Raw genomic sequence first — 12,899 nt, forward strand, 5'->3', positions numbered from 1 at the left:
AGCAAATCTTTCGCAGTGGAACCATTTCCAGTGGGCTCCAATGTTCATGTCCTTCAGTGATTTTTTCTTTTTTTTTTTTTTATATGCATTGGAATGACAGTGATTTACTTCACGTTTGGCAGTGAGCTCAGTGTATTTGAATAAACACTGCCTTTATGTGCAATAAAAATTTAACTCTTAGCAACATCCATTTCCTCTGAGGAACTAAGATGTCTCCTAGTGAGTAGACTCTGGATAAAATAAAGAGGTCTTATGATAAAAGTATAACTTCACCTGACTTTGAGGATTTGGGGAAGCGCAAAAACCAGGAGACTGCTGCATTTGTGCATGCAGCGCCCCGATGTGCTGGGCATGCTACCCTCTGCGTTCTCCGCTGGCACCAAAGGCAAGTGCTTTAAAAGAATTTCTTCAGTGATGAAACTCACAGGCAATCGGAACCTTTATTTTGATTATTTTCCATGTATTGACGTTGCTCTTTTATGCAAACTTAACTGTAAAACACTCTTGAGATACTGCATAGAAAATACACATAGGAAAAAACATATATACACTTTCATAAAAATAGAATACATCTTGGCAAAAATTACTTGTGTACAGTGTATTGACATTTTTGAACCAAACTTACATCATCTTTGGAGAAAAATGTTCCATTTGCGAAAAAACCCAAAACATTTTAACTGAGTTAGGAATACTGAAATGGATATGGTTTTGAGCTAAATAAATGGCTATACCAAAATGTCAGAGTAAAAAAAAAAAAGTTATAATACCTGCTGTATAAAGTAGAAGAAGCCATTTTTTTTTTCTTACAAAAAAAAAAAAATATAGTGACATCTCTAAACTTGCATGGAAATCAAATGTACCAATTCCAAATTCTGTAGATACTTTAGCTGATACTTTACATTAATATCATTTGTTTCAGCATTTGCAACCATTAGGTGCAGTGGTATTTGCTTTTTTGAGCACATAACATCGTATACTGCAGCCCTAATTCTATCAGGTATTTGATAAGAAAAAAAAAAAACAAACTAATAGATATACAATTGTAAATCACTTAGCAACCTTTAAGATATGTAGACAACTTGAAATTACATTTGTGGGGTTTTTTTTTTTTCTTCTGGTTAGGCTTTTCTTTAGTTGCTTTCAAGAGAGGCTGCTCCCTGCTTACTGCTTTGACCACATACTTCAGCTCATAGTTTTGATTTTTCTGCTGGTTTTCAGACCAAGCTGTGGAAAATGACTACTCCAGTGTAATAAATAAAGCAAGTGGTAACAGGTCCTCAAAGCCATGGATGTTCCTCTTGAATTGGAATAACGTGACTGGACAGGCAGCCTCGGGGAAGGAGGGGAAAAAGAAAAGAGCAGAGCACCACTTTCAAGGGACATGGTTCACGACTGTGTGGCAGGCAGCGGAGTCAGTCTGGAAGTGGTAATACCCACCGGCGTTTACAAATGTGGTTAAAATACTGTGATTACTGTCAAGTAGTTTGGGTGTTTAGTAGGGATAGGCTGACACAGCTATATAAACAATGAAGGTTGTCCGATACTCGATGTTTCCATCGATGCTGTAGGATAAGGCTCTGACCCCCATGCGGTAAGTCTTTGGCTCTCGCAGCGGTCGGGTGGTGAACACGACTCCTTTCAGGTTCTCATCCCTCAGGGCAAACGGGATTGCTGGGTCCTCGTCTGCCATTAAGAAAGTTGTCCTTGGGTGCATGACTTGATCGTGAGTATAGGCAACCAGCCGGATTAAATCCTGCCCGGCAGCTATGCCGAAGGGGAGGGAAAGGAGTTTGTATTCCAAGGTGTAGGTACTGGGATCACATTCCAGATCGTTGGCTGGGCAGTTTTTGAGGCAGAACCTAGGAATAAGCAGAGCACTTTAGCCCAGGGAGGAGGCATCGTAGCGTAAGTACTGCAACAGGTCTTAAAGGAGAAATTCTTCCCATTTACCCCGTTTCATAATTTAAACTTCTATATAAAGATAATATGCTTATGCACTATTTTGCCATTGTTCCTTTCGAGCTGCAGCCCAGTTTAATGTTCTGTTTTCTTTCAACAGCTACATCTCAGAAATTGCCAAGAGGTAACATGAAGATATTGAATACAATGTTTGCCATGGTAGTCAGTGGTGCATGTTTTAGTGACCCTGCTCTTCAACATGAGAGCTGGAAATGTTGGTTTAAAATGCAGTGAGGAACCCCATTTGAGGTATCTGTGTGTTATATCATAAAATAAAGAATTTGAGATTAAGAAGGGCAAAGTAAACTTTACTTCTATGAATCAAAAATCAAAATATGAGATGTTAGCTCTGCTTGTCAGTACTAACAGAGGTCAAAGAACGTTACACTTTTCGACTTAAGTGTCATTACTGTTCAGTTACATCACAAAAGATGGTTTCTGACTATGAAGCAAGCTATTTACTTGCACACATTAAGAGATTAAAATAATGTTTTTATACCAGAGCAGGGGAAAGAACAAACAAAACAAAACCTGGTGTCAGTCAAACTTCAAGTTTCTTCTGTAAGGAATACAGGTTACAGACCTGAGCTTAGGGTGCAGGGAGGTACTACTGCAGGGAGGCCGAGGCCGAGGAGGGGGTAGTGGTTGAGGCCTCCTCAACCTCCCACTACCTCCTCTGGCCCCCGGAGCTGAAAGTAAAACATACCCTGAAAAAGGCTCTCGCTGATAGTTCGGTGGACAAGGCGTGTCTATGCACTGGTAGCTTCCTCTCATGTTGAAACACATGTGATTTGATCCACAATTAATGTTCTGTTCGAGGCACTCATCAATATCTGAACATAAAAAACATGCAAATGATCAATTGCTGGTAGAAGAAATTAAGGGTTAAAATCTGGCTGGGTCAGTGAAGACTGAGCAGATGGCAGAGTTTACCCCTGCACACAGGGGAATCTTTCAGAGTCCACTCTTGCTGTTTGAGAGACTGGAGCCAGGAGTTCCAATCGTGTGCATTCATTATTGTTGCCATTTTATTACTGTGCAGGGCGGTACATTGTGCAAGAGCTGCCTTACTGCCACTATCCAACAGAAACTGTAGTTGTCCTGTCAAACGAGACTAATTAGTTGTTTGGGGGTTTTTTTGTTTTGGTTTTTTTGGGGGGGTTTTTTGGGGGTTTTTTTTGTGGACTAGAAAGTCTGACAGTACTCTTTTTTTTTTTTTTTTTTTTTTGTCAGAGGCAAGTTAAAGATTAAAATTGAGTTTGACCGCAGAGCTGCTGTCTACTTGCCTGGAGTTAAATCTGTAATGTAAGGTCACATGAAGAAACTTCAGAGAATAAGAAGTGGCAATTGTCTAATTTGCTGAAATTTTTAATGCTGAATCTCATAGCAAACTCAAAGTGGTGACTTATACATAAATGGAATATGATTTGTATTGTGTTTATTTACAAATGCATTTCTGAACCCCCAAGGGGATCCCCATACCTTGACAGGTTTTGCCGTTGGGTGTAAGGCGGTAACCGGATGGACACGCACACTGGTAACTCCCCAGGGTGTTTCTGCACTCGTGCTGACACGTATCTCTGGTTTCACATTCGTCGATGTCTGCGGAAAAGCAACATGAACACGTACACGTCAGGACTACTGGAACCTGGTTTTGAATGGAGGTATTTCTTTGTTGTATTTATATACAAGCATATGGACAGAGCTGGTGGAAGTTGTCTAGATCTTGTTTTCTGAGGGGGTTGAATGTGTAAGACTAGCAAATCCTTTCATGCTTTACCTTTATAACTTGTGAATAACTAAAGTCAGCTTTGAAAGGATCCTCATCTCTTTTGACAGCAGCCATATCTGTTCTAGCTTAAGAGACCAGGCCTGACAGAGAGTTTTGGGAAGAAAGGGGCTGCATGCAATCCCTGTGCGCTGACAAGTTATACAAATACAGTCTTGCCCCAAAAAGCAAGCTGAGCTGCCTGATAATAAGGTTTTAGGCAACAGGGTTAAGAAATGCCCCTATTAGTTACCTCACCAGAAGCAGCCTTGTGACAGTGAGTGAGTTGTTCTTAAAGTTAATCCCTCCTCTGGCAAAGCTGTTTCCCTTCAAAACTGATCTTCCCTGTGCCATGGGGATGAATTAAGTTCCCAGTTTAGTAGCCGGGAAGACTATCAATAAATGCCCTTAACTTTCTTCTAAATCTCCCCCTCAAATATAGATGTTCCAGACCACTTTACGTAAAATGTTCAAAGCAGACTAGTGTGATACAGATACAGATCATACGTAATTATAACTTATTTTGAACCATCCATCTGCTTGATTCAGGAGAGCACTACAGACCCTACTCAAGTTAGACTCGTGCAAGAGTTAAGACTTGCATGAGTAAAACAGTGGAAGGAAAGACTTTGCTTCTCCTCTCTGACTTACAGGGGTTGCATTAGATAAAAATGCACACACAGAAGGGGAACAGATGTGATTAGAGATTTATAGTATGTTCTTATCAAATCCTGATGGTTGTCTATTGAAAGAACTTTCTTTAAAAAAAAAACCCAACAATTTAGGTGTATTTTTCATATTAAACAGTAATTTTTAAATGTAGATATTTGTTCCCATGAAACAGAAGTACAAAAATATTAACAAATTCAAACTGAAAGCTGGGGTGAAGATCACAGATTTTAGCTTACCCCTTTCATCAGCAGTGGCTACATGCCTTGGTCTTTTAATTAAACTGCTGTACGCATAACGCATAACAAACTCCATGTCTACCACTACTGAAACATCTTTAAAATGTAAATACAAGGTTTGATGTCTGCCTATTTTTTTTAAGGAGATATCTCTGATTTTTATTAATAAAAATTTATTCATATTTTTCACCATTCCATATTGCTATGTAATTCTAGCAATAATTCTGGTTGCCAGAACCTAGCTGTAGATTACTGTGCTTATCCTGGAAGGATATTGTGCCCCCTGTGAAGGGTCAATGGCCCATGCACATCGCTAACCCACCGCACGCTGTTGTGCACTGGGACAAGCTCTAGCAAGGCCTAGACTGCAGAACCCTTAGTCCTGAACTCAGCAGTATTATCACAAAATAACTTAATTGAATAGTTTCTCTTAAGATACTCAAAATATGAGCTAGGTTGGCAAAAATCTGGCTTAAGAGAAGCACATTTCTAAAGATGACCTCATTTTTTTATACCCCCATCTGTCCTTTCTGAGAAGCATCAGGTGTGGTGATCCCTCCTGAGGGACAGCTTGCACGTGTCCCTGCTCCTTGCAGGGGGGTTGGACTGGATGGCCTTTAACGGTCCCTCCCAACCCTAACGCTTTATGATTCTACGAAATGCTTGCCAGCTAGAGGTGTCAAAAACCTTTGTTTCCTGTTGGTCTTAGAGCGTGCTCTGAGGCTTTGCACCTCTTCAAACAAAACCGAGGCAGAGCTTGCCACTTACTATAGCTACCGTGCTCTCCTCATCACAGAAAAAGAAATGGCAGTGTTGTCATTGTCACAGCTTGTGACAAACCTCCTACTTGTTTACTTTCAGTCAGACTCTCCATGCTCAGTGAATTACATTGCAACCCACCATGTATCATAGGCACAGATAATTTAAAAGTTTCTGCTTACATTGCCTGTGAGGCAGTGACTAACGGTCCTGTAGCAGTGCTGGCATTGGCCCTAGTGTGCTCAACTCTAAAATCTTTATTCCAAACTGTTTTGAACCAGATTTTTGCTACTATGAGTGGGAGTCTGGTATAAGCAGCATCCCCAGGATTAGATTGGGTCTACCGGTGCTTTTTGAAGTGTGAGAAAATTCACAAAAGGTGAGCTACTGCAATCAGAAGAAGGAGAATAACATAGGGAAATAATTTGCAAACACACAACAAGCAGCACAACTAAAACATGAGGTTACAAGGAAGAGGTTTGAAAGTATTTTGGCTACAGTGTGCTCAGGAGACAAGAACATGCAGAACACTGAATACTTATCAGGGCAATACCAAAAAAAACCACAGCAGCACAAACCATCAGCCTCTGGTTTATATGAAACAGTGACCTAAGAATAAGGACCAAAACAAGAGAATTGCATAGATATGACTGACATTTACCTACACATCTGTCATCTCTTGCCTCATAGCCTTCAGGACAAGTTTCTCTAATGTTCCTTCTAGTCCTGGAGAAAGGTATTCTGCTGTTTCTATACTCTGAGAAGGAGCTGTAGAGATTTGAGGAGTGCCTGTAATATTGTTGCGGTTGATAGTTGTCTCTCACAGGGGAGAATTGAGCATAGCTATAGCTATTGTAATAGGCACCATAATTTGGCAATCTCTCCAATCCAGCGCAAGATTTCCCATCACCCAATAAATGTTGTCCAGGTGGACAGATACACTTGAAGCTGCCGGGGGTGTTGGTGCATTGAAAAGCACAGGGTTTAGGCACTTGTTCACATTCATTAATGTCTGCTCATGTGACATGATCCAGAGCAACAAACCATGTGGAAAGGAGAAAAAACAAACAAACAACAACAGGTAACTATATGTATAGATATACATATACACTTAGCTCAGGCTGTGGAACAAACTGAAGACATAAAAGAAGTGAGATCGTGAATGCAGTAAAATACGGGAACACGTTGCCAAGCAGGCAGGTTTTTCTATCCTGTACAGTAATACATCTTTGTTCTTCCTGCAGGGCCGCTTGTGACATAAGATGGTGCTCACATAAGAACTCTGCTGAAAATCTTGCCTCGAGTGTTACTGAAGGTAAGGTGTGGCTGTAAAACAGGGGTCCAAGTCTGTTCCCCGGCTTTTGCAGAAGCAAGGCTGTGTGATGGCCTGGAAGCTGCCGGCTGCTGTTCCTGCTGGTTACCAGAAAAGACTGAGAAGAAATGGCCCTCGGGACTCACGCTGTTCATCGTTTCAGCCTAAGCTGCTCACTACTTTTCTCTTTCTTAAGTGCCACAGAGATGAGTGGGAGCAGCTCTCGGAGCCTTCTTTAAAGGAGATACTTAACATGGAGCATTCGTGAGAAGGACAGCATTAGAAATTTATTGCACTGAGGGAAGCTCAAACGCTCTGCTATGGTTATTGTACTCTGTGTCAGGGGAAAAATCAGCTCTCGAGGACGTGTCACAGGGCTGCAGGGGAAGGAAGTGGGGTATGTTCCAGCCTTTCATGTTACTGGTCATTCCAGCTATGAAAGGTTGGAGACTTAACAGTAAATAATAATTAACTGTCATACAGTTAAAAAATAGATAATTTTTTTTCCCCCCTAAGGAATGCTTTTCTTTTTTTTTTTTTTTAAAAAAAAAGACATTCCCTTTTAGTTGTAATCAAAAGTAATTTGACCAACTCTAGCAGTAAATATCTATTCTTAAATCAAAACAGAGTAGTGAGCATACAAAGAACGGTAAAGGTTTAAGGACATAATACGATGAGTGTTTTGCACGTACAATGAAGTAAACTTGAGTGCTCTTGGCTACTGTAGGACCAGGCCTTCTCCCACAGTCTCTCTGGCACTACCACTAAGAAACAGTCTAAAATTTTCATCTTGTTACTTCAGGCCCTGCTGGGAGTTCGACATCTACGGTATTCCTTCTCAAACTTACAGTCATTCTTTACTAGCAAAAGACTACAATCAGCAAATTCCAAACAGGAATGTGCAACTCTGCAATGACCAGAAATAAATAACCGGATATTAACATACATAACAACACATCTATAACTGACATATATTAAGAACCTTTTTTTTTAAACTAGAATTTAAATATTATCTTAATGATGACTCAATAAGAGTTTAATTATTTTGTATTAGCGGAAAGTGTTTATTCTTTAAATTATTATTGTAAAAAATCCCGTTAAGCTAGGATTATTACAGTTTCATTTTAATTCCCTCTAAACATAGGATTTTGAGCACAGTTTGTAACCCTCCAAGATACAAATGCATGAGAATGGTATTTAAAAAGTAATACTATTAAAAAATGTGGTAGAACATGAGACAGCATTTTTATTAAGTGTTTCATACTGGTTATATTTTAAAGTTTTAAAGAATTTTTGAGAGTATTAATAATTAACTGTTTTGAGAGTTGGAATTCCAGGGATAATTATTGCAGAGCATTGCAGTATTTTCCAATTGTTATTTCACAAACACATAACAAACTTGATAAGTTATCTGAAATATCACTAGGGTAATATTGTCAGAAGTTATAAACAAGATAATTTAATTTTTAATATCACAACAACTAATAGAAATTTTAAGTTTATATTCCTTCATTGTATGCCTAAGATGAAAAACGTATTGCTGCTATACCTGTAAAAGAATACTGAAACTCCTCATTTCCTTAGCGCTCAACAGTTTTCTAATTGTGGAGACTAACATCTTTACAACAACCAACATCCGTGGACGAGTATAAGCAATATAAGACTATCACAGAAATAATGAAACAAAACAGGTGAAATTCATGCAATTTCTTTTACAGGATCACCCTGTGCAGTACAAGCAAAACAGAAGGCAGCAAGGCACTGGCATTTATATCACAGCCATTCCTGTGAGAAGTGATCGCTGACTGACTGCTGAGCTTAAATCCCCACCGGGCAGCATCCCTGTGATTATGCAATGTGAATATTAAATATTTACAAGAACAAGGTGAAATTACTTTGAAACTAAAATAGATAAATTCTCATGCATTCTTTAACTTGAATAATAATATTTGGTTTTAAAATAGAGGGAGGTAGATTTAGATTAGATATTAGGAAAAAATTTTTTACACTGAGGGTTGTAGAACACTGGCCCAGGTTGCCCAGAGAGGTGGTGGAAGCCCCATCCCTGGAAACGTTCAAGGCCAGGCTGGATGAGGCTCTGAGCAACCTGATCTGGTTGGAGATGTCCCTGCTCCTTGCAGGGGGGTTGGACTGGATGACCTTTGAAGGTCCCCTCCAACACAAACCATTCTATGATTCTGTTATGCAAAAATGCCTTTTAACAGCTTTTGATAGTGCCCTTCCATGTACAATACAGCATGCTAAGATCCAACACAAGTCTCAGAAATATTGTGATTTAGTTAAATGGGCATATATATATATGGGTGTTGTGATGGCAAACGAGCAGCTTATTCCCATTTAACAAACAGGGAACTGTGGCACAAAGGACTTTACCCCAAAATAAAATGGGAAGAGGAAGGCAGGCAGGGGAGAAGGGAGGGGAGACAGAGGGGGTGGAAGGGGTGGGAAGTTCAATTGTTCTGTTTCAGTATACTTACTTTTCAAGTCTTCCCTGTACTCACTGGAAAGGTTAATAAAATCCAGTTTTTATTGTTAACACATGTGAACTTTTATTGTTAACACATGTGTAGCATTTGATGCATCTGTATTGTAAATATTTTTTTAAGTACATAAAAATTCAAAAGTGCATAAAGGTCATACTTCAGTTTCAGCGGGAGCTTTCAGTGGTCCTTGGTCAGAAAACAGCTTTAGGGGCAGCTGCTAGTATTTTGGGAACAGCTGTAGTCCTAGACTTTATCTAGCTTATTATTGTCAGAAATGTAAATGGTTTTAATATATGTTAAGGAAGCTGGGATTGATTTTTATTTCAGTAGAGAGGCAGCTGGTGGAAGTTATGTCTTGATCTACAGCCAAACAGCTTCTTACTGCAGTTTAATCTCTTAACATTCCTGGCTTTTGATAGGTTGTTTAAAAAGAAGGAAAAAAAATAAATCTGTTCTCCAAAACAGCCATTTATCACTTATGAAAGCTAATCTTGAAGTTATCGTGGAGGAATGTTTCTCTGATATGTTACATGAGAGAAACTGAAACCAACTTCACTTAGTATCACATACCAACATTCATATATCACTATTATCAGGGTGGATCAGCTACTATATTTTAAATATTCTACATAAATACAGAAAGGGTGAATCTAAATGATCCTAGTGCCATCCTGAGGTCTATGAAATGCCAGAGGAAGTTTTTTTATGCACTTAAAGTGACACCATACATTAAACTCTCTTGCTATCCACATTAGAGCTAGGAGAGCGTCCTTCAAATGCTACAAGTGTGTGGGAGAAATCTCTGTACATCCTTTTTAATGCCAAAAGGTTCCATGTAGATAGCGCAGGGGAGTAACTACATGGTCAGCATTCCTGTGACTGACAGAAACGCACCTTCCCTGCAGTGATCCACCTAAACCAGAGATAAATACACAGCAGCTGCCTCTGCTCTACCTGTATGCGGAACATCCTGACAATTCTAGGGGGTGCGTAAGTGTGTTTGTGCTGTTCACTCGCAGAGGTGAATTCTGGGTTTATCACGCCTCTTGCAACACACTTCCTTTGGGTGTTCTCCAGTAGTCTCCTGCGTGACTGCCTTCAGGTGTGAATCAATGCAGTCCAGCGTACAGCCAGGCACATTTCACTGTCCAATCAAACAAATCTGACCTGATTTTTATAAAGGAAGCCTCTTGTGGAGTAGTAGCTTGCCACATCCAGCCCTCTGAGACCCTTGTACACTTTGTTTTCAAAGGATGGCCCTATAACAATCTCTGTTTGGAATAATTTCATTTTGACTATTTGTTTTGAATGGGACGCTTGGTTTTAGATGGGTAATATTGAACTTTAGAACAAATGTGTCTATATAGCACCGTCTTCAAATGGGGTGGCCTTGTTGGTTAAGGTACAGCCAGAAGCAGACGCAGATAAATATGTGATGCTAATGCGATTGGACAACTTACCCACACAAGGTCTTCCAACTCCCTGAGAGCGATATCCTCTTGGACACACACAACGGTAACTTCCTCGTGTGTTCTCACAAATCTGGTTATAGCGGCACTGGTGGGTTCCATCCCGGCATTCATCAATGTCTGCAAGCAACAAGACAAAGGGAAGGAGTCAGGTTTTTTTTGAAAGCCAAAGTGAACTTGGCCCTCTAGATAGATTTGGCCCCTAAACACACACTTTTCTTACCTGGTGCCATGATTAGGCATTGCTCTGTAACAGTTTGTGTTACAAATCACAATCTGTGTTTCACAATCCTAAAGCAGATTTTAGGCAGATACACAGATGATACATTTTTCAACTGTATTCCACTTACACACACTTCCATTAATTTTTCAAGACTTTTCACTGAAGTTTCCAATTTGATCAGCTGCTCTCCAAAGAGACATAATCCATCGTCCAGTCATATCTCATTGGAAAAAAAAAAATCTGGTAGTATGTGTGACATCAGTCATGCTTAAGAGCAGCTGTGATAAGCGCAAGGACCTATGATCTCTCTTCAGAGCTCCTGAGACAAACTCTTTAAGAAAGCATTTGTACATAGGGCAAAAACATTTAAGTCAATTAACAGTTTCTAGATTTCAAGGTGACAACACAGAAGAGGTGCTCAGGAAAACTTTACTGTTCTCTGTTAAAAACAATGGAAAACTAGAAGTAGCAAGGATAAATTTATTCTTTTAATATCAATTACAAACAAGTTAAATAGGTATGTTCCCATAAGTGAAGAAAAGTTGGTGCCTTAATATCTGCAAATCTTTACTGGAGATGGACTCCCTCAAAGATTTTGGTTTAGTGTTTGTCTGTTCTAAATTCATTGTTGTTCCTGTGCTTACAATCATCATACAGTACATTAACACTTCTACTCACCAATACAAGTTCCATTTTCTGCTTTGGTCATTCCGCTGGGACACAGATCAATGCACTTATAGCCACCACGGGTGTTTTTGCAAAGTTGATCAGGCCTGCATACATTCTGCCTGCACTCATTTACATCTTATTAAAAAAAAACAAAACAAAAACAAACACAAAAAGAGCAAGAATAGAAAAGAACTCACTTCCTTATGCTCAGTTCCTAAAGAGCAGAATAATCCCGATGTAATTATACTGTGTATGTGCATTTGAATGCATTTCCTGCACATTTCTCAGTCAGCCCAGTTCCCACTTCTCTGGCTTTTAGTACTGCTTTACAAATTCAGAAAAACATAGGAAGTATATCATCCATAGTAGGATCTTTCATTCATAAGTGTTTCTGATAGCAAATATAGCAACAAATAAACGTTGAACTACATCCACTGGAAAAAAAAAAAGGAATGAACATTCAAAAATGCTTTCATACCCATGCATTTTCTGCCCTTTAGCTGGTATCCTGGATCACAACCACAGTGGAAACTTCCTATGGTATTGAAGCAACGCTGATGACAGGAGTTGGACTCTTGACACTCATTAACATCTGTTGAACAATATAAATCATTGATGGCATAGCTGTGAATTGCCTTGTTGTCATTTACCTGAACAGTGTTTCAGTTAAATCAAAATTCTGGACTCTACTTCGAGCCTTCGTTATTACACTGTTGAGGTACGTTCAGATGTGTTTACTTCTCTCGCTTCTTTGCAAAAGAAAATGCACATGGGACATAAATGCAAGGATCATAGAATGGTTTGGGTTGGATGAGACCTTTAAAGGTCATCTAGTCCAAGCCCCCTGCAAGGAGCAGGGACATCTCCAACAAGATCAGGAATGTTTGGTTATTCCCTGATAGGATTTTAAATTTATTTCTAAAGATGGAAAAAGCAAAAGGTTTTGAAAAAAAAAAACCCACAACAAAACCAACAAAATCCCTCCAAAAACACAATCTTAATAATGAAAATTTATAGACACTATATTTGGAGATGCATCTTTTAAAAAGTTACTTTCAATTGTGTCAAAGACAGCGTTTTCTGTTTATGAAAGCTAACACCAAAAACTGGAGACTTCTCCATACCTTGGCAGCTAAATCCATCAGGTGTCCTCCTGAAGCCGTTCCCACATCGAACCACGCAGCGGTATGAGCCAATGATGTTTTCACAGTCCTGGCCAGCATGGCAGGTATGTCCACCTAACGCGCACTCATCAATATCTATAATTAAAAACAAGCTGTAAACCTCACTATGTCAAAACGAAACACAGATTAAGCAGTGTCTTGAGC

The 12,899-nt window shown here is 39.4% G+C and overlaps 1 protein-coding gene across 1 annotated transcript in view; it reads right to left on the reverse strand.

Annotated features, from left to right (window-relative positions):
* Nucleotides 1-415: 415 nt before the first annotated feature.
* The window catches only part of HMCN1 (hemicentin 1), a 201,103-nt gene continuing 188,619 nt past the window's right edge, over nt 416-12,899 (reverse strand). Inside the window, exons 100-107 of the mRNA XM_086753035.1 lie at nt 12,696-12,830; nt 12,050-12,163; nt 11,581-11,706; nt 10,671-10,799; nt 6,056-6,406; nt 3,442-3,561; nt 2,666-2,792; nt 416-1,859 (exon numbers count right to left, since the gene is read on the reverse strand). Of these exons, the coding sequence (XP_086609161.1) occupies nt 1,493-1,859; nt 2,666-2,792; nt 3,442-3,561; nt 6,056-6,406; nt 10,671-10,799; nt 11,581-11,706; nt 12,050-12,163; nt 12,696-12,830 (1,469 nt within the window). The 3' untranslated portion in view covers nt 416-1,492. The remainder of the gene's footprint in view (nt 1,860-2,665; nt 2,793-3,441; nt 3,562-6,055; nt 6,407-10,670; nt 10,800-11,580; nt 11,707-12,049; nt 12,164-12,695; nt 12,831-12,899) is intronic.

Source organism: Chlamydotis macqueenii, chromosome 8, assembly GCF_036417535.1.
Source record: "Chlamydotis macqueenii isolate bChlMac1 chromosome 8, bChlMac1.mat, whole genome shotgun sequence".
In the NCBI taxonomy this organism is placed as follows: Eukaryota; Metazoa; Chordata; class Aves; order Otidiformes; family Otididae; genus Chlamydotis; species Chlamydotis macqueenii.